The sequence below is a fragment of the Desmodus rotundus genome, chromosome 3 (assembly GCF_022682495.2).
Source record: "Desmodus rotundus isolate HL8 chromosome 3, HLdesRot8A.1, whole genome shotgun sequence".
NCBI classification, from domain to species: Eukaryota; Metazoa; Chordata; class Mammalia; order Chiroptera; family Phyllostomidae; genus Desmodus; species Desmodus rotundus.
The window spans coordinates 79,407,200-79,429,828 of record NC_071389.1 but is presented as its reverse complement, the minus strand read 5'-3'; the positions used below and the strand labels follow the sequence as shown (position 1 = coordinate 79,429,828).

Below are 22,629 nucleotides of genomic sequence, written 5' to 3'. Positions count from 1 at the left end.
TGAGCTCTCAGATTTATCACTTTATAATTTCACAGAGTGGAGAATCCAGCTCACCACTCAGGCTCCGGCAGGTCTGGCAGCTGAATGGTCTCACACAAAGGGACGCACCTTGCTCCCCAGTCTCACCGCCTGCCACTGCCCAGTGAACAGTGACCACTGTGAGGCACAACGAGGCCCAGGGTCATCAGCTACCAAACGTAACCTGCAGTTTCTCCCACTCCGACTCTGGGTGACAGAGTGCTCCCTTAAGCCCACGCAACATTTAACAGCCATCAGGAAAAAGCATGGCTCCAGCAAAATAGCAACAAGTATTCTCTCCTGGTAGGTAAATTTAGACATATTTTGTTCAATATCTGCTTCATTCCAACAAGCAAAAAGAAAAAAAAATGTAAGCCCTTTATTTAAACCTATTTAGCAAAACGAGGCCTCAGAGAGCAGTCAGCCGAGATCTAAACGAGTGCTGCATCAACAAAAGCCAAATCTGAGCGGTCAGCCAAAGGAAGTTATTCTTTACCCCAGAAATAGACCTTGGAAAGTCACTGGCCTGGTGCTAACTAGAGGGAGGCAGGGCAGGGCGTGGTTATGCACTGCCCATTAAAGCACCTATACCCTCCCTGCCTGAACTGCTTTAGAAACCCCAACAACCCTTCTAAATAGTATTCAGAGTGGAACTGTGTTCTTCTCTGGAACTAAAAGATGCTGCTCACAACACAGCGACACCAGGTCCCCTGATTAAATAATTTTACTGGAAAAGAAATTGCACTTTGAGCACCAAAGCAAGAACCCTGTTTTCGATCAGTTTAGATCACGTCCCCACAACAAAATGTTCAGGGCCGGCCTGGCAGGCTGTCCATGGCTGAAGATCAGGCTGAATGTACCGGGGTCCCACAGTGTTTGTGCCACAAGTCGATGGCCTTGCTCACAATTGCGTCCGAGCTGTCCTGGGGAATCTGTGAACAAGCAAACCAGTCTTCATGAATCCTCACTGTTTCCAGCTCCAGGACCCCTCTCCTTCACTGTGGCATAAACTTACTTCCAAGGGTGTTCTCACTGTGACCACATAAAGGGCTGTTGCCAGGATCTTTGTTTCACATGCCACCTGAGGACATACTAAGGAGCTCTAGTGTCAGGCTGCCTGGGTTCAGATCCTGCAGTACTCACTAAACTGTGTGCCCTGGGCAGGTTTCCTTAGCTACCTGGCTTCAGGTTACCTAAACTACCAGGGGTCAAACCCCATCTCTAAAATGGGGCAAATGGCAGCCCCGCTCCACAGGGCTGTTACAGGATTACATGAGATACTCCATGAAAACCACTTCACAAAAGCCCTCCAGCACTGTTAGCCACTGATTATTATAATGATTGGGTAATTTGTTCGACACACATTCACTCAGTACTCATTATTTACCAGATCATTGTTCAAATGTTAACACTGACTGATAAAAACAAAGAATAGATTTTGGATCCAGTGAAATCCCTCCAGGCATGAGTCTCCGTACTTCTACCTCTTGCCTGGTTAAGGGTATTCTAAGACACATAGAGAGGGAAAAGACAATTCGTTTAGACCTTTTCCAACATGCACAAAGTTTATACTTAAGCACATTACCAAACCCAACTGGGATTCCAACAACTATGGTAACAGAAATGAAAGAGTTTACCAGTCCCCGGAACACCAGGATTCCTCTTCCATTAACGAGGATTACCCACCCTAACGTGACAGACTCACCTCTTCCTCTTCTTGACAAGCCCCTAGCAGACCCATCAGGGAACAGGACCCTGGTGCTGAGTGCACACAGCCACAGTGACAGCCTCGCCACTCAGCCCATCGTCCCCAGAGAGAGAGTGCAGCCTATACCCCACTGATCAACTGGCGAATGTTTTCAAGGGGAGATTTCTTTCTTACGATGTAAAAATATACCGTGTTATTTCTCTGAAATAACTTAATGCAATAGGAAAATCTAGCTTGCTAAGCTAACTTCCTTTCTAAATTCAAAATCAAATAAAGCACACTTACATTTTCCAGAAACTTTGTTATCTTCTCTGAATTGTTCAGTGCCATTACTTTTATTTTAAAGGTTAATAAAATTTCCACTGCTACAAAAACTAGGATCTTACAGGATCCACTTACAACTTTATCCCAAACCCTACAAAAATGAAGAGATATATAATCAAATTATGTAAGGTTAAAATTTGTTTATCTAGACATCTCAAATTATTATATTAAGTCAAATCACTCCTGTTTTAAGTATAAGCTTCACAGAAGAACTATAATGAAATAATCATCAAAAACAACAAATCAGACATTTGAAGCCTATTTTAGACACATTGGAAGGAAAAAAAGAAATGATCACCAAAAAGTACTTGCTCTGCCAGGAATCTACTAAATGCCCACTCCTTAATATTTCAAACTGACAGCTTCAAGAAGGAAAGAAAAACCCTGAACTGAAGTTTAGATTTTACTAATATTTTGTAATGCTAACATAATCACAACATGATACGGAACAACAAAAGAAGCATATGAAATCAGATAAATTCATTTTCTAGTGGTTCAAATTCCTTCAACTTCTCCACGGGCTTAAGGGGATGGTTATTGCTGTGCAACCACTCTAAAGAAATTATTCTGATAATTCCTATAACCCTTAAGGTTGGTATCACACTCTCCGTGCTTAGGTATGCATTGTCTTATAATGTTCTCTGTTTATTGCCTCGCTCTGCAGCTACACCCTTACACCCTGGAGGGAGAGGGCCAGGACTCCAAAACTCACATAACTTACGTCTGAAACTAATGCTTTTGTTAAACTTAAAGATTCTGTGTTTGAGGCTCAAATCTTTGACTGCCTTCAGCTCCTTGGAAGATGTCATAATGAAACTAAAAAACACCAAGGTGTTCTCTCGATTAGGACCTATCGCACTTCTGGAAGAGGCCACGCCCACGGAAACTCCTGCAGACTGTTCAGATGCAAACGTTGTACAGCATCTAACACAGTGAGGGCCCCTGATTTTTGTAATTGTATATTCTAATATTTGCAATATTAGTTTATGTTACTATTAAATTAACATTTGTATTCTGACAAACATAATCGCGTATTGTTATATTAGCTACTAGAGAAGTTAACTTTAAATTACTATGTTGTTCTAAAGCAAATTTATTTTCGGAGGGATGATCACATGAGAAACCAGGATTCTTCTCCGATCCAAGCCCTCATTCAGCACATCTTTGAAAGAAATACTTGCCTCTGTAAACTGGATTCGGGCAAGCAACCTGCAAAGCACCTCTTGAACCAGAGGTCGTAAGGAAGTCTGGACACCGCAGAACACATCTTCAGATGACTCAGCAGCCTGCTATCCTCCATGTTCAAGTACTGTTCGAAAGCCTTTGGCTAATGATAAAACAGGAAGAGATTATTCATTTCCTGTAACATGACATCACCTGATCTTACAATCTGTGATGAAAAAATGTACACGATGAGTGCACATCGTGGACTCATAGATGAGGAAATGCTAGAAAACAAAATTTCAGAATCACCCAAGTCACTCGTGATGCTGCAATTTCCTAAGTCGGCAAAACCAGAGCAACTAACACCCAGGACTGAGGGGGTTTTCCGGGACAGCCCCAGGCAAACCGAACAGTTGGTCACCCTAATGTTAACTGCACTTACCAGACTGACCGACCTAAGGCAAAAGTCCAAAGCAAAATTCAATTGTTCTGGGGAGCTTACAAAGGCCCTTGATGTTTCTAGCTGCTCCAGGGCAGTAGATTTTATATACAGGAAAAAGAGGAAAAAGGCAAGAGGAGAACCAAAGAATAGAACAGAATTAAAGTGGGAGAAAGAGCTAGGAAGAAGGAGACAGAGGAGCTGAAGATGAAAAGCGCCCATCGGTCACTGACCACAGACACGCTGACCCACAGTGTGCAGTGCTGTGCAGCACGCCGAGCGGGCGCATCCACCAGGGATGCCCAGAGGAGGAGCTCTGCACCCAACAAGATGTGCACGAGAATTCTTAGGGGGATAACCCAGAGGGAACCAAGTACCTGGATTGCATCGGGCAGCCTCCCCCACATTAGATTTAAGCAGCAGCCAACTCAAGAACACTGGGAGGCTAACAAAGCCGGCTCCCTGGACCAGGCACCCGCTGCTCTATTTGGGGTCCACTGGCTATCGATGGGCCTTAAGGTCTGTACTCCCTATCCAGAAGAGCACAGCCAGACATCTTGTCACCTAAGTCCACACAAATGTTTATTTTACTAAATTTCTGCCTCTCTGTGCTTCTGCCAAAGAGGTGATTCAAAACCGTACAGTGTCCATGATGGCCAGACACTGTACTACACACAGAGAATAGAAGAAAAGATGAGGTCGAGTCCCTGCCTTCAAGGAGCTTACAGTTGGTTGACAGGGCCCAGGAAAGAGGTAACTAGAATGCACTGTAACAAAGCTATGATAGGGATAGGCACGAGATGCTGGGCACCTGCAGGTAGGAATCCTGACCAAGCTTTAGAAGCCAGGAACAGCCTCCCTGAGAGGAGACATGTGAGCTGGCCCGTGAAGAACACACAGTCAAAGAAGATCCACATATTAATTAATATCTGGTCCAGTTTCCCCCTCTCTCTTTCAGAGGGTCTCTAATTTTTTCTATTTATACAACTAACCTCTACTACTTAACAGTTCCTAGAGCTTCTCAGGAACTCTCCACACAATTCTCCAAACCAGGAGCTTTTCTCTAAAGTCCCAATTGCCACAGGGCTCCTATTCTTGCCTTTTACCTCCGAAACTCCATTCTAGAGTTTAGTCAGTCCTGCCAGTGATATACATGTGTGCTTTTCCCACAAAGTGACATGGGGAAAAACATATACAAACACATTTACATATTAGGTCTCACAAACTGTGAGACATAAAAGATAAAAGAAAATTGCGTCCAAAAGGTAGTACAAATAACAAATAAAATATACATGAGTGAAGATTTAAAACTACGGTCTTGTTCCTTATCAGACTGTAAGCTCGTGAGGGCAGGGGCTTTATCTGCTCTGTTCACTGCTAGCTCGCCAGCACCTAGAACATTACTTGGCATAGTAAGGACTCAATATATAACTATTGAATGAATAAATATTGTAAATTAAATAAAGTTTGAAATATATTAATCAACATCTTAATAAGCATTCAATGTTTATCTTTTAGCCAGTCTTAAATTCTTCTAAAGATTTTTTCCCAATTTATAATAAGGTTATTGTAATAAATCTCAAAAATACAGGAAAGAATAAAGAAAGATAACCTATAATCAATCCCACCACCCAAAGATAACTACGTGAAGATGGGTTGTGTAGCATTCGTTTTCCTGCATGCCCTACACACACACTTCTCTTTTGCCAGCTGAACTCATACTGAATGTACAACTTGGTATTTTGCTCTTTGCAGTCAACATATTGTGGGTATTTTCCCAGGTTAACAAGCAACCTTAAAGGGTGAATACCCTAAATAAAGAGAACTCCTAAAATTAGAGAAGAAAACAGCCACAAACTCTATGGAAAAAAAAATGCAAATGTCTCTTACCTATATAAAAAGATCTTCAGTGTTACTCATAAGAAGAAATGCAACCTAAAACTACACTGAGGTAGTTTCTCACCTATCTGACTGGCAAAACGGCACACCCTGTTGGCAAGGCTGTGGGAAACAGGTGCTCCCATCTATTAGTCATGAGGATGCAAAACAGCATAAGCTTTATACAGAGGAATGTGGATATTTCTAGCAAAGTAACATATGCATTACCCTTTGATCCAGTCAATTCATTTCTAGGGAATCTATCCCAAAAATATGCTGGCAAATATATACTGGGAAAAAACTAAACAAACTTTTTAGCCAACCCTGGTTGGCTCTAGTAGCTCTAAGTTTTCTTTAACTTCATTTGAAACAATTTTGTTAGACTGTATTGTGACAGCTGTCATATTAGTATACATTTTTAAAAATACTTATCTAAATTGGTGAATTTTTGTGTAGCCATTTTACTACTGAAGATAGAGGAAAATAAGCAACATTTTTTGGCATATTATGCTTTATCTCAGGAAAGGTAAAAATGTGACTGAAATGCAAAACAACAAATATTTGTGCACTGTAAGGAGAAGGTTCTACGACTGACTGAATGTGCCACAAGTGGTTTGTGAAGTTTCATGCTGGAGATTTCTCACTGGACGATGCTCCACAGTTGGGTAGACCAGTTGAAGTTCACAGCAATCAAATCGAGACGTTAATCGAGAACAATCAACATTATACCAAGTGGAAGACACTCAAAATATCCAAATTGATAAAAGTTATTGGTGAAAATGAAAAATGTGTCTTTTATTTTATGAAAAAAAAACCACAAACTTTTTGGCCAACCCAATACAACAGTGTATCATAGCAAAAGACAGGAAACACCCCAAATATAGAGGATGGGTTGAATAAATTAGTGTACATATACACAACGGAGTAGTATGCACCTATGAAAAGGAATAAAGAATGTCTCTCTATTACTATTATTATGGCAAGATCTCCAGCATATACAAGGTAAAAACAGCAGACAAACAAAAATGTGTATCACGTGTTACTGCTAAATCAAAGAAAGAGGGTGAACAGAAATATGCACACACTTTTTTTAGTGGAAGGAGATAACATTCATAACACCTGAAATTTTCGCACTCAGCAAATTGTAGATGTGATTATTATACTTTACTGTTAAACATTTAGGTTATTTCCAATGTTTCCATGACCCCGAGTTCTTACTTCATAAAGAAAATAAAGCATACCTCATCAGTAGAAGGTAAAACCTGACCAAAAAGAGACTTAAGTACCCCAAGAGGAATTTATATTAAACTTAAAAAGAGGTTGCTAATTGTGTTTATCAAAAAGAAACAAACAAACAAAAAGCCTTTCTTCAGGATAGCTTTAAAAAACTGTAGCCACAGTGTGAAAGAAAAGTTCTCTCACTTTAATGGCTAAACACAATTAAGCTTCAGGTAGCGTAAGGACAGACTGCTCTGAAAGAGTTAACAACAGGGTCTCCCGTCACATCACTGAAGTTGGCCTCTATTCTCCTTGGCAGTGAGAGGCCTCATTAAAGAGCAGAATTACCAGAAGCTTGTAAGCAGAGGGAAAGAGCTGATGCCATCCTACAAATCAGAATACTACAGTATAATAAACACGCCACCACCAGACATTATTCTTTGATGTGAAAGGCCCATTGTTGTCCATCCCACAAGCACTTCCCTAGAACTATAAAACCCACGCTTTGTGATCATCAATTTACTTGCTAAAACCACAGAAACTTGAGAAGATGACGTACAAGATTATAGAAAGTCTAACAAGAAGCTAGGAGAAGAAACCCACTGTAAAACAGTAATAAAAAATGGTAAAGTTGACTCAACACAGTTTAACAAAAGAGAAACACTGAAGTAAATCACTCAGTGCCTAAATCATAGATCTACGCAGAGGAAATTTAGCTTTTCTTATACATTCTGAAGAAATTAAAAAAAACTTCATAATTATTTAAAACTATGTGCTGGGTACTATAATGTGCATAATAAATAAACTTATTTGAAGATTAACAAATTAAGGTTATGCGGACATTTAGTATTGAGCTGTTCTAAAGTTCATTTTTGAAAAGAAAAAATAAAGTTTAAGCATAACCAAGGCACTTTTGAAAAAGAAGAACAGTAAGAGGGCACTTCCCATACCAGCTATCAAAATACTCTTGGACGCTGTATCAAATACATCACATGGTATCGGCCCTGGAACAGACAGACAGCTCAGTGGGTTAAAAAAAAAAAAAAAAGAGCCCAGAAAGAGATACAAATATACATAGATGGAATCTGGTATGTGACAAAGTAGCATTTGAAATCTGTGAAAAAAGATGAACTGACCAATAAGTAATGAAAGTGGTAATTCGATTGCCTCCTAACTGTGCAACCTTGGGCAAGTTACTTAACTGCTCTGTGCTTCACTTTCCTCATCTATTAAAACAGAGGTGTATTTTTAAATGAAGTAGTTCATTAACAAAGCCAAGTGAGTATTGCTGAGCATGAAGCACACTCTCAGGCACTGTTAACCAGAGTGGGGGAAGCAGGAAGAGTGTGCAGGCTGAAGTTGTGCTGCATCTAACAACCGAGAAACCAAGTCAAATCTGCGTCTGATACCAGCAACAAGGATAAATCCCTTATAAATTAAAGGCCTAAATTTTACAATGTTTAAGTATTTTAAAAAGTTAGAGGAAAGTTTTTTTAAAACCAGTTTTTCGTGTCGCAGCTGCCGTTGCACCACCATCGCTCTCTAATGCCAGTGCTGCCTCTAGCTGGCTGAGCACTGGCCGAAGGAGAAGGGGTAAGGAAGGCCGTCTCTGGACCGTGGCTCCTACAAAGCAGACTGCCTGCAAATCGACAGGTGGTAAAGCACCGAGGAAGCGACTGGCTACCAAAGCCACAAGAGTGGGTGGAAACCTCATCATTACAGGCTTGGCACCAAGGCACTCCGTGAAACTGGAAGGTATGCGAAGTCCTCTGACCTGATCTGCAAACTTCCCCACAGGGTCTGGTGCGAGAACTGGCTCAGGACTTCAGACAGATCTGCGCCTCCAGAGTGAAGCTGTTGGTGCTTAGCAGGAGGCAAGTGAGGCCTGTCCGGTTGGCCTTTTTGAAGACACCAGCCTGTCTATCCATGCTAAATCTGTGACAATTATGCCAAAAGACAACCAGCTACCATGCCACACATGTGAAGAACGTGGTTAAGAATCCACTATGAGAAATATTTCAGTATTTAAAAAAAAAAATTATCTCTTCCTGTTATTGGTAGTTCTAAACATTAGGTGTTTTTTTTCCCATGGGGTCAGAAGGTACCCTACTATATGACTACAAATGGAAAAAGGGGATAGAAATCAGGTATTAGCAGTTTTTCCATTTTCATTTGTGTATGAAATTTTAAAATATAAATGCAGAGACATAAAGCATTTGTGCACTGTCATGTAAGTACCACACGCAAACCAACTGTGCATTTATTTATGCAAGTCAAGGTATTTCAGTGAACAAGTTTCAGCAGTTCAACTTTATAACAACTACAAATAAACCTGTTAAAATTTTTCTGGACAATGCCAGCATTGGGATTTTTTAAAAACAAGTAAATTTCTTATTGATGACAACTAAAAATACCTGTTTTTTAATCTTGGGATTATAAAGAGCTTCCCAAATAAGATACAAAAAGCAAAAGACAAATAATGACACATTCAATTTTATCAAAACTTAAAATCTTTGTAAAACAGACAAGAAAAAATATTTTTAACAAATGTAATAGACAAAAGGATAAATGCCCGGAGTTATTGATAAGTCTTACAAATAAAAAAGGAAGCAAACAAAATAATAGAAAGGTGGACAAATATAAGTGATTAACAAACATTCAAAGCTGCTTAACTTCACTAGAAAATGAGAATATATAAATTAAAATTGGATACCATTTCACTATCAGATTAACAGAAATTTAAGTGATAGATACTATCAAGTATTGGCAACGAAATGTAAAACAGGAAATCTCATACTCTCTTAGAGAAAACAAAACTGGCACATTTTCTAGGTAGCAACCTGGCAGTGAAAGTGTTAAACACGCCCCTCCCTCAAGTGCGCACTGCCCCACAGGGACCCAACCTAGAGAGGCACTCACACACACACACACACCCAGAGGGACACGGACACGCTGAGTGTCAGCATGGATCTGTTATGTTAGATTATCCCAAATTCTTCACAAGAAACACTGTGAGCAAATTTTTTTAAAAAAGGAAAAAGGTGGTTCTAAATGAATAGTTCTCAACCTGAGTCACACTTCAGAATGACCTACAGCTTTTAAAAAATTAAAATTCTGGGGCCTCACCTCCAGAGATTCTGACTTAAGGTCTGGGTGGAGGAAAGGCATGGCTAATTTTTAAAAGCTCCCAGATGGTACTAATAGGAATTCAGGGCTGAAAACTACTGACCTATCCATACTAACTTGGAAAGCCTCCAAGACACTATGTTAAAAAAATAGTAGGGCCATATGAACAGTGTGATGATATTTATGATTTAAAAAAATATTTATATATGTAAAATATATATCATTACATGTGTGTATGCACACATGCGTGCACACACACCCATCCATCCTAATGGCCTAAAAGAACACACATCAAACTGACAACGATGTTTGCATCTTAGAAAGCGGGGGATGGGGCCGTGCTGCTACAGATCTACGGGAACACTGGATTCATTTTGATTAGTAGTTCAAGAATGTATTTATCCATCACTTGTGCTATCAAAAATAAAGGATGGAATTTTTTAACATAAGCTTTCAAAATGTTACTGCATTTATTCTAATATTAAATAGGCAAGGCTGACTAAATCATGGATTTGGACATCTTGATTTAATGAGCCAAAATTATATTTATAGATGCTCCAATGCCATTCTTACAATTTTTTTTGAAATCAAACTAAATGGACTGAATTTTAAGATTCTCAAATCAAAATCAAAGTTTACTTAACTTAAATATTAAAAAGCACTATTGTTCAGTACTCTGCCCAGCTGCAGGGCTGTGCCAGCTGCCCCAAACAGCAGGACCCTCAGGGTCACCCGCCCTTCACTGGGCCCACCTCAGGCCCTGCCACCCCCGCCACAGTGCCTGCTTTCACTGGAATTTTCAAATAAAACAACTCAATGATTTAAGAAAAAAAGACAGATTCATTTTTATAAACGAGGGAAAAAAGGAAAGAAACTGGAGAAAGAAAATAGCAAAAGACCACGGGCTTATGGTGATGAAGCAAATGTCATTCAGTTCTCCGGATTCCCAAGTTAGAGGGCAGCAGACCTCCGCTGCCTCCCGCAGACCCATTCACCTCTCCTCTTCACTACTAACAGAATCCCATTTTAATGGGAGACCACCCTGTGTCCCATTAAACAAAAGCACATTTCCCAGCCTCCAATGCAGACAGGTGGCCAGGTAATTCGGTCCTGCCACCAACTGACATAAAGAAGGAAAGTCTGTTAAAGAGGGACAGGCTTGACTGGCTGGTCCCTTTGTTCTTGTGCTTTTGTCTCCTTCTCACCCTTCCTGCCTGCCCAGAACACAGGGGTCACAGCTGTCCCTGCAGCACCCATCTTGTGAGCACAAGAGGAAGGATCACCCCTAGGAATGCTGGAGCAGGCAGGAGCCTGGGTCCCTACTGGTACTGTGGTGCTGTGGCACCAGCCCTGGACTGCCCCGCCTCTGGGCTTCTAGTTACATGAAAGAAAACAATAAAGCTTCTGTTAGGGGGTCTTCCCATTAATTGCAGCCCAATTTAAACCTTAATTCATTCAGAGGGAAAATTCTAGATAAAGCCAGTGGATTCCAGACCAGCATAAGGAATACTATAGAGCAGGGTGTGCAAACTATGGCCTGCAGTAGCCAAAGCCAGCCACGAGGATTCCTTTCCGTTTGTCAATGGCTTCTTTTGTGTGATGACAGAGACATAGACATAGAGATAGAGAGGGACATAGAGACCATCTGGCCTGCCAGGCTGGAAAGATTATTGTACTACCTGGCCTTTTATAGAATATACTTGCTGACTCCTACTATAGAGGGTCTACTCATAATTGTAGCAGCACCAAGAGGTAAGAGTATTTCCTCAAGACTCCCAGTACCTCCGCTCACCCACCCATCCCCTGCCAACAGCCAAAAAAGTGTCCCTCACCAGCTGGGGCAAAGAGTCTCGGTACTTGTTGTTTAACTGGTTCACAAAGCACCGGGTGATCCAGTAACAGTCGACACTATCTTCCACCATCTCTTCCATGGCCTTAGCAATGGCAAGAAATACTTCATCTTCTGGCTCCTGAAAGATTAATAATAAATCTCAAGAGAGAGGCAGCAGAAGTGAGGAACACATATTTCTTTCATAAAAATGAAACCTTATCCCCTAAATTTTGAAGAGGCTGATAAATCAAAGTGGAACCAAAAAGCACACCGTCCATCACTAGAGAGAAGACCAAGGGGAGGTAAAAATGAGTAGCCACAGAAATCTATCTGAAGGAGTACTGTTTATGAATGCCCAGGTTTCAGGCTGACCACTCGAACATTTTCCAACTTCTAACCTTAAGGCCACCCATAAAAGAATCAACATATACCAGAGGCAAGGTGCTGCTTCTCTCCACCCAAAAGTATTCTTGGTATTAGAGGAGAATATCTTTAAAAACCGTGTGATACACAACACAAATAATGATTGGAGACATTTGTTAATATGGTAATTTCCAAAAATTAAATGACTCCGAAAGAACTAAGAAGCATTTTATTTCAAAGCATTCAAAAAATCTTTAGAATTTTGTTCTATCTGCAAGCACCTAAAAAGTTAAATGTCCCTAGAATCAGAATATTAGGAATCAGAAGAATGGCATTTCTTAAACCTTGTGTCAATACTCAGGACATTAAAGTAAACCCTCAAGTAAATTCAACAAAGAAATCTTCTTGAAAATCTATTTTGTTTCCAAACACTGTATCTCACGTAAAAATATACGTTCATCTAGGATGTAATAACTGAGGGATTTTAATGTCAAAAAAGAAACTAAAAAGTGTCTTTCTACTCCCCTAAAATGTCCCAAGTTAAATCAAAATTCCTATTCTAATGAAAGTATTTCATTTTAGGCCTCCTTTTAACTTACTAGTACTCTATAAAATGTCAAGTAATAAAATTGTAGAAAATACATTTTTCTAAACATTAAGTTGTCAGACTAGGAAAGCAAAGACAGAAGAAAAGGGGAGGGGAGCTCCTTTTTTGGGCTCCCGCCGAGTACTGAGCACTGGGCTGGGTGCTCCTGAATGTGGCATCTCTCTGCTGCTCCCCGCCACCGCGGGTGCCCAGGGAAGGGGACCAACGTCCTTGACTGACCATGTTCCCGACCGTGTGCCAGGCACTCCAGCACATTCTTATTAATGGATATGAAAAGTGAGGCTGAGTGGGGCTTGGCTCATCAGGGAGACAGGCATGGCAGAGCCCAACACACACACTTTGACAGCACCTCCGCCCCAGGCCACAGTGGAGGTGTCTGGACTTGAAGAACGGACAGGCTGAGCAGGGATGAGGTGACAACTACAACCTATCATTCCTGAACTAATAGATAATCTAACCTAATTTAATATATAATTTAAGAACTTGTGCAGTACTACAAACTTCACCTTGCCAAAGATAAGCAAAATTTTAAGAAGCCTGTTAAGAGTTCCAATTATTTTCAGGGACATTCTCTCTTTATAAGCGTAATAAAACGGGTGACCTATGGGCGTCCCTGGGAAACACATCATTAACTTCAAAAAGAAAGAACAATTCAAAGCTCAAGCTGCTATAGTGGCAGGTTGCAAACTGCAACAAAAGAATAAAAGATTGTACAGAGAGCACAGCTTTCATGCAAATCCCTATTTTGATCAATTCACTCTGCTTTAGCCCTGCCCCAACACTGTTAGGGGCCTAAAGTAAATTTCAAATTGCATTGTAACAGCCAAAGCTCAAGAGCTATAATCATTCCTTTACCTGAACTCTTCCTCTTCCCCATCTCTTCTCGTTACAAACAATAAATAGTCCAAGTAACTAGAGTAAGGAGTTTATTGAAGATGAAGTTTAAAAAGCAGGTTGGGGCCTGTGGGGCTGGGGCCGAGGAGGAGGAGGTCAGGGATGACAAAGGCCCATGGCGCCTGCAGGCCAGAGCCAAGAGGTGGCCAGCAGTGTTGGTGACAGAGGAACAAGCAAAGAAGTAAACACACTGAGGGTACTGGGAGCCTCTTCACATTTGCGACTGTCAGAGAAGGAGGTTACAACACAAAAGGGTAAAGGCTAGTTAGAATGAGTATGATACTACATTGTAGTTGGAGTATTATGGTGAACTCAGGGTTTTCAATATGATGAGATAAATATACAAACATACATAAGTGTGTGTAAATATGTATGTGCATGTGTGTACATACAAGTATTTCCTAGCTCTTCCTGAGAGGGCACAGAAGCAATGATACACCAGGAACAATGAGCATATCTAGTGCCCTAGTCTTGGTTTCTAAACCCCACACTCCATGGGTGGAGAGGTGAGGCAGATTCCAGGCCCGAGGCAGGGAAAGTACAAGATGAACCTGGAATATCTTTTCATGCCAGGAAGTAAGGAACTACTCAAAATGATGGGAACCTGTCAAAAAGACACAGAAGTCAGCTTGATGAACTCCCACTGGCCAAATCTGAGACCATTTCAATACCAAAATAAGTAAGAGTCAGAATGGATTATCTGCCATTGAATAAAAGGAATCCATAAATTCATACTGATACAAATAAATAAATGAGGGAAAAGAGAAAACCTTCCTTATAAAAGAATGTAAACTAATAAATGCAAAAGGAATGAAAGAGTTCGAAAATCACTATTTGGCAATCAGCATAGTAAAAATTGTTTTGGGCAAGAATCTTTAGTGGATGGATATTTACACAGTCTAACACTTTCTCCCCAGATGTTACTTATTAATTGCAAGGGGAAAAATAGTTACTGACAATTGGAGAAACCTGGCAGACATCACCTTAACCAAGTGTTCAAAGTGAGCAGCAACAGTAGACAGTATCATACATACTTCTGTGGTACTTCTGCCAAAAATGCATAACCAGATTTTAATCATGAGTAAACATCAAACAAACCCAAACTGAGAAATGCTCTACTGCCCAGTACTCCTCAAAAATGTCAGGTTATGAAAGTTTGTACAAAGAAAGACTGAAGAACTGTCCCAGATTAAGGGAGACTAAGAAAGAAGACCTGGGAATAAATGTAAAGTGTGATCCTTATAAAGGATAAATGTAAAGGTTGGATCCAGGGCCAGAAAAAGGACATTAGTGGGACAATCAGCAAAATGTCAGTAATGTCCACAGAGTAGTTCATAGTGTTGTATCAATGCTGATTTTCTGGTTTTGATCATTATACTATGGTATGTGAGATGTAATATTTGAGGATGCTAGATGAAGGTATATGGGAACACTATACTCACTATATTATTTTTGCAACTTTTTTCCATGTCTGAAGTGATTTCTAAAAATTTGAAATCAACAAACAGTAAAACTAGTCGGTGAAAGTTTGGTTAAGTTCTGAACTAAAACTTTATTGTTTGTTTTGATAAAGGGCATTATTGGGACATTTGGTCAAATGTGAATGGAGTCTGAAGATCAGATGTTAATATTGTATCAATGTCAACTTCTTGGTTTCAGAACTGTACTATGGTTATCTAGGGGAGTGCTCTTATCTTTAGGAAATATACACTGAAGGAATATGAAGTCATGGGATATCATGTTTGCATATTATTCTCAAATGTTTTAGAAAAAATATGCATACAGTCCATACAGTCTACGGCCATACCACCCTGAACACACCTGATCTCGTCTGAAAAAATATGCATACACTATAAGAAAAATGACAAAGCAAATGGTTAAAAATGTACACAACTGGCGAACCTGAGTAAAGGGTATATGGGATTCTTGATAGTATTCTTGGAACTGCTCTACAAGTTTGAAACTACTTCAAAATAAAACGTAGCATTTTAAAAAACAGGCTGATGGGGTCAGAATATATAGGGCCATGAATGTCAGGGAAAGACGTTGCAGTTATTCTATAGACAAAGGGGAGCCACTGAAAGTTTCTTAGGCAAAACATGATATAATGAAAGGCTAGTAAGATGGGACAGTCTAGAGTTGAGCTAGGTGTGGAACAAAAGCACCACTAACCAGTGGGAAGGAGGGGCTTCGAGGCAACTTTCCCAACTCCAGCTGATACATGCGGAGATAAACTTCAACCTGAGGTGTGGCATCACCGACAAAGCGAACGACTTTCAGGGCATGAAGGACATCCGAGTACTGCCCCTTGCGATACATCATCACCTGGGCATGGGACTCATGGTGTGGAGGCAGGATCCCTACACAGAGACCCAGAAAAAAGAGGGCAAAATACTGAGGCACTAATCCAAATCCCTCCTCTATTAAAGAGAACCCTAGGGGAAGCTGTCCATCAAAATTAAACTAGAACTCACACAAATATTTCATTACCATACAGATTCTCTTTTAGAAATTTTCACTATAAAAGAATTATAAATTCCGAATACCATCAATATTTGAATGGCAACTGAATCACTGACATAAAAGAGAAATAAAATGGCATCATAAATCCCTTGACTAATCGTGCCATCTAAATTCAAAATAACCATATCGATTATAATAATTCAATTATTGCTGCCAGCCTGGGACCATCCTTAGCTCCTAGGGTCTATGTCCAGTTCTCGCACTTTGGTCCATGCTATGGATTGAATTGTGTCCCCTCAAAACTCATACGTTAAAGTCCTAACCCCCAACGTGATGTATTTGGAGATAGGGCCTATAAGGAGGTAAAGTTAAATGAGGTAACTAGGGGAGGGAGGGTGTCAATCTAATAGGGCTGGTGCCCTTATAAGAAAAAGAAGAGATACCAGAGCTCTCTCACTCACTGCCACGTGAAGACACAGTAACAGGTGGTCATCTGCAAGCCAGGAAGAGGGGCTTCACTAAGAGCCAAATCACCCAGCACCTGGAGACTTCACACCCTCCAGAACTATGAGAATATAAATTCTTCTCTTCTCCAACAATTAAAGCTTGCTCACAAAGTATCCTATCTTCAGGACCACAAAAATCTCTAATCTGCACTGACAAGACCACCTTACATTACATTTTGATGCCATTTTATACTCATTCACCCATTTAAACATGATGTCTACCCATCAGACTTTGGAGCGAGAACCTTTTTACAAACAAAGGTCACAGGGAAAACAGTGGAAAAAGCACAGGATAGGCCTTCACTACACCTCAGTTCTAGCCCCCCACCCGTTAACATCAGGAATCTCATAAATATGTCAGGGCCTTTGTTTCCTCATCTGCCAGGGGTGGTAAATGGGACGGATAAGTATTTCACCAAATGTTCTTTGCAGAACACTAGTTCCTAGAGTCCTCATGAGAAAAAGGAGACATGGTCAAATAGATCTGAAAAATGGTGACAATGAATTTTCAAGTCTCTAAGTTTTGGTATAAAGAAAAACATGTTTCGCCCTGGCTGGTGTGGCTCAGTGGAATGAGCGCCAGCCTGCAAATCAAAGGGTCGCTGGTTAGATTTCCAGTCAGGGCACGTGCCTGGGTTCCCATGCCTGGGTTGTGGACCACATGTCCATTTGGGAGCACGTGAGAGGCAACCACACATTAATGTTTCTCTCTCTCTCTCTCTTCCTTCCCTGTTCTCTCGAAATAAAATAAATAAAAACCTTAAAAAAGAAAAAGAGTAAAAAAGAAGGACAACCAGAACTGCCAGAGAATCATGGAAGTCTGGCAACCAAGGAGTTAAAGAAACATTCATCCAGACTGGTAGGAGGGGTAGAGATGGGGGCAGAGAGAACGAGGGGTAAGGCAAGGTGGCAGAACGCATGGGCGAGGGTCCCACATTCACAGATGAATAAGCCAGGAAGAACAACTGGGGAGTGGGACAGACTGCAAAACCCACGGTTTTAGTGCAGGAAATTAACGACTCAAAACCTCTGGCTGTAAAATCTGTGGGGTGAGGGAAGGGGTTATGGTTGTAGAAGAAACTCCCAGTCTCACAGGAGAGTCTGTTGGAGAGGCCCATGGGGTCCTAGAATGTACACAAACCCACCTACCTGCGAATCAGCACCTGCAAGGGCACAATCTCCTTGTGGAAATCAAGGGAAGTGACGGAAAGTGGGGCAAGAGCTGCAAGCAGCATTGTTCCTTCTCTGACCCCTCCCCCACATACAGCACCACAACTGCAGCCTGCCCCACCCTGATGAACACCTAAAGCTCCACCCCTTACAACATAACAGGTGTGCCAAGGCAAAGAAAGAACACATCATGGCCCAAATGAAAGAACAGATCAAAACTCCAAAAAAGAACTAAGCAACAAGGAGATAGACAATCTATCTGATGCAAAGGTCAAAACACAGGTAATCAGGATGCTCATAGAAACAATTGAGCTCGGTTGCAAAATGAAGGAAGAAATGAAGGCTACGCAAAGTGAAATAAAGGAAAATATGCAGGGAACCACCAGTGAAGGGAAGGAAACTGGGACTCAGATCAACTATTTGGAACAAAAGGAAGAAATAAACATCCAACCAGAACAGAATGAAGAAACAAGAATTCAAAAACATGAGGCAAGGCTTAGGAACCTGTGGGAGGACTTTAAACGTTCCAACATCTGAATCATAGGGGTGCCAGAAGGAGAAGAAAAAGGAAGAGCAAGAAATGGAAAACTTATGTGAAAAAAAAAAAGAAAGGAAACTTCCCTAATTTGATGAAGGAAATAGACATATGAGTCCAGGAAACACAGAGAATCCCAAACAAGATAGACACATAGAAGACTACATCAAGACACATCATAATTAAAATGCCAAAGGTTAAAGATAAAGAATCTTAAAAGCAGCAAGAGAAAAGGACACAGTTACCTACAAAGGAGTTCCCATTAGACTATCAGCAGATGTCTCCAAAGAAACCTTGCAGGCAAGAAGGGGCTGGAAATAAGTATTTGAAGTCATGAAAGGCAAAGACCTACATCCAAGATTACTCTATGCCCCAAAGCTCTCATTTAGACTGGAAGGGCAGATAAAGTGCTTCCCAGATAAGATAAAGGAGTTCATCATCACCAAGACCTTATTACATGAAATGTTAAAAGGACTTATGTAAGAAATTGAAGAAAATCAAAAACTATGAACAATAAAATGACAACAAACTCACAACTATCGACAACTGAACCTAAAAAAAACAAAAACAAAAACTAAGCAAACAACTAGAACAGGAATAGAATCAGAGAAATGGACATTACATGGAGGGTCTTCAGTGGGGAGGGGAAGGGGAAGAATAGGGGGGAAAGGTTCAGGGAATAAGAAGCATAACTGGTAGGCATAAAGTAGACAGGGAAAGGTTAAGAATGGTATAGGAAACAGAGAAGTCAAAGAACTTTTATGTATGACTCATGGACATGAACTAAGGAGGGGGATGCTGCAGGGTTGGGGGGTGCAGAGCTGAGAGGGGATAAATGAGGAACAATTGGGAAAACTGTAATAGCATAATCAATAAAGTATACTTAAAATATTTTATTTATTTTTAGAGAAAGGGGAAGGGAGGGAGAGAAGGAGAGAAACATTGATGAGTGAGACAAACACAGATTGGTTGCCTCTGGCATGCCCCTAACTGGGAACCTAGCCTGCAAAATGATCCCCCACAGGGAATCGAACCAGCAACCATTAGGTTTGTAGGACGACACCCTAGCCACTGAGCCACACCAATGAGGGCTCTAGCAGGGTCTTTCTCAAGGTTACCAGTCGACAGCAAAGCCTAGACCAGTTCTTTCTCCCAGAACAATGCTCTTCCCACACCTTGCCTCAGGAACAGATACATTACTTTCTCTTCTATCATTAATAAACTGACACTCTCAGAGTTAATATTTAATGTTCTGCCACCGAAGTCACCTCCTTAAAGGCAATTATAGTGAGTGGTAATTCAGTCTCCTAAGATTAGACTCAATATTCAGTAAAGGCCTAAACAAATTCTCCTTTTTCTGACTGATATAATGACAAATGGGTATTTCTGAAGATAAATTTCCAACTCTTGGGTCTCATACCTAGAAGCACCTTCCATACCAATGCACGGTACATGGACGGAAGAGGGAATCTTTGACTAAAAGTGCAAAGTTTCTCAATATCTAGAGGAAAGAAAAACAATAGTTAGAAGCTTTTCATGCTGGTCACAATATATAAAAGTGCATTTCATTGTTTACAACTTAGGGTATAGCAAGACATTTCTTCAGAGGAAGCCTACCAAGCAGTCAGTAAATCTAAGAAAGGCAACACTGGTCTGATTTCTAGCCCAGGGTTCTACCAGCTATTTAAAAATGAAAACATAGTGTTTCACAGCATAGGAGGTACATTTTGCCTATATTACTACACTTCCAATAATATTAGCAGTAGTTACTATGTATAGAATTTATGGTATTTCATTGAATCCACCTTGCCAGCTTGTTGGCTACTTATTGTTTTAAAGATGAAGAAACTGAAGCTCAGGGCAGGTAAGTGACTTGACTGAGTTAACACAGGAGGTGAGTGGTGGAGTCAGCCCTCAAATCCTGCCTTTTCTCATGAAGCACACTCAACTGTCCTGACCTAAATTTCCCTACTTGCCAAATGAGAATAATACCGGATACACTTAAAGCATAGACTGTCTGGCGAGGATCAAAGATCAGGTAAGAAATGTTTTTCAAATTTTAAAAGCATTGTATTCATATAAAGTACTATTTTTAACTACGGTTCAGTTTATTTTACTCCAGTCAAGCACAGAACAGACCTTATTATTACTGGCTTGGAAGAAACTAAAATGTATATATTTCAGTCTCACTATTTCCATACAAGAAAATCATGGCAAGAGTTGTTGTAAATTTACCCAGAAGCAATGACGACACCTCTAAAAATCGAGAAAAGAAAACATAGGGGCCTAATAGGAGAGAAAAATATTAGTGACTTCTTAAGAGGCCTTTCCAAAACATCTGGCCCTCAGTGAAATACACACTTGAAAAATCCATAACTTCTCCCAAAATATATATACCATTCTGCTGTCTTCCTACCACTAAACAATGCAGCAGGTAACAGGTATCTCTGGACGTCTCTTAAGGTAGCACTTATTTCAGAACATTTGGGATGACTGACAACCAGTAGGCTTAGTTTAACTCATAAAACTCACCCAAACGGTCATCTTTTAGGAGAATTTCTAATGATTTCTTTTCTTCAACTCCACGAAACCCCACTTTCTCATAATATACTGAACGGAAATTTCTCTGAGAATCCTCAGTCATGTTTCATTCTTGGAGAAGAGAGAGACAAAAAGTCGAAGGGGAAAAAGTGAGTTTAGAAACAAAGAATGAAGAATTAGATTTTTTCAATGATTTTCTCCAACTTTTCAGTGAATCTGATATACTATAATACACCGTCTGCCCTTGCATAGGACTCAGTATGAAACCTTTCCTTTTACACAACTCCTACACCACTTCACCTGTGTACCTTGGCCAAAGGCCAAGACAGAAAACCAAAGTCCTCTGAGCGGCTAACATAGATGGCACAGGGTTCACGCACTAGGGATCCTACTTTATTATGAGAGCGCCTAGCGAAATACACGTTCGAAGAAAACAGTGAGTGAAACGGGAGGACAAGATGTCATGCCAAAGGTGTTACCAAACAGCAGACACTATGGTTCTGTTTTTGTTTTATCAATACTATGCATAAAAAAACTAGACTATATTCTGAAATGTTACCAATGGTTATCTTTAGGTAGTAGGATTCCAGATCATTTTAAATTTTCTTTTGCTTAGCTGTGTTTTCTAAAAAGGGCATTTTGTAAATTGAAAAATCAAAAAGCCACAAGTTCCTCACTTAGTTTTTGTTTAAACACAATTCTACTAAATGTAATTATCAAAATTCAAACCCCATCACGTTTAACAGCATTAAATTATAAACCAGAAGAGGCAGGAATGTAACTGGTTGACAGTGATGCCACAAAGTTGGGGACAAAACAACTTAAAATGTCATCAAAACTCAAGAAATTCAGGGGTGTTACGCTCTTTCACAATAACCTTCACATGATTAAAAGCAAGCCATCAGGAAAAGGCCAAATTAGGTTTTAAGAATATAACGTATGTAATGCATTTCCCAAAAAAGTATTGCACTGCCCGACCCAAAAGCTTAATGTGCCAGTGAAAAAAAAGAATATAATCCTAGGGTTTTACAAATTCTAACATATCCTCAGTGATCACTGGAGGGTCCGGCTCCACACAGCCAAGGTCTTCCTTATAGAAAAAATACGCTGTGAGCCAATTTAGCCACAGGAAAGATTAGGCTTCCCTTAAAATGAGAAAATCTAAAGGGTCCTGAGTTTTGGGGACCAAACTGTTTTTAAGGACAAAATTCCAAAGCATTAAAATGCTAAATGAATATGCGGGATTATTTCAAAGAAGCATCCAAACAGCTGCACGGCGATACAGTGTCCGTTGTCTAAGGAAACCAGTCCCACATTGCACAACTACAACCGCGTCCTCTTGGAGGAAATATTGTAAATTACATTCCTGCCCTTGACGGTACACCTGACCCTGACGGAAAAGTAAACACAGCCTCATCTAAGACCCCAGGTCCCATCTCTTATTATGCTTCACCTCCAGTACTGGAAACCCGGGTTGAGACTAAGTGGTCTCGGGAAAACCGCGGAAACCAGACCAGACACGCTGAACGGCGGGCGGGCAGGCGGACGACGTGAGGGCGGGCCAAGGGGTCAAGGGCGCGCCAAGGGGTCAAGGGCGCCACCGGCGGCCAGCCAGAGGGAGGGGAACGGCGGGACCGCAGCGCCGGGCGCGGCCCGCCCGAGAAAAAGCGCTCGGCCACCACGGGCAGCGTCGGCGGACGTGACGTTAACTCAGTCGGCGGCGAGGTGCCGAGAATGCGCGTGCGCGGAGAGCGGGCGCAGAAGCTCCACCCAAACCGCGGGGCCTTAGGCGCTGAGTCCGGGTTTCGTAAAAGAGCTGGGCAAAGCTAACGTTCCCCGCCAGG

The 22,629-nt window shown here is 40.9% G+C and overlaps 1 protein-coding gene across 1 annotated transcript; it reads right to left on the bottom strand.

Moving 5' to 3' along the window:
- Nucleotides 1-22,469, bottom strand: TBC1D7 (TBC1 domain family member 7). Its single transcript, XM_024565401.4, has 8 exons — nucleotides 22,239-22,469; nucleotides 20,777-20,896; nucleotides 19,665-19,745; nucleotides 15,743-15,930; nucleotides 11,708-11,845; nucleotides 3,232-3,377; nucleotides 2,012-2,141; nucleotides 1-950 (listed from the first exon to the last, which is right to left on the bottom strand). Exons 2-8 carry the CDS (start codon nucleotides 20,886-20,888, stop codon nucleotides 864-866), a joined length of 882 nt encoding a protein of 293 aa, XP_024421169.2. The 5' UTR covers nucleotides 20,889-20,896; nucleotides 22,239-22,469; the 3' UTR covers nucleotides 1-863.
- Nucleotides 22,470-22,629: the final 160 nt, after the last annotated feature.

Bases quoted from the DNA above. Each gene is read 5' to 3' on its own strand.
- TBC1D7 (XM_024565401.4), bottom strand. From the start codon at position 20,888: ATGACTGAGGATTCTCAGAGAAATTTCCGTTCAGTATATTATGAGAAA. The intron at 11,846-15,742 runs GTTAGTGGTGCT...TTAATCTTTCAG, and splicing joins GAAGCCCCTCCTTCCCACTG to GAGCCAGAAGATGAAGTATT. The intron at 951-2,011 runs GTAAGTGTGCTT...GCTTGTTCACAG, and splicing joins TAACAAAGTTTCTGGAAAAT to ATTCCCCAGGACAGCTCGGA.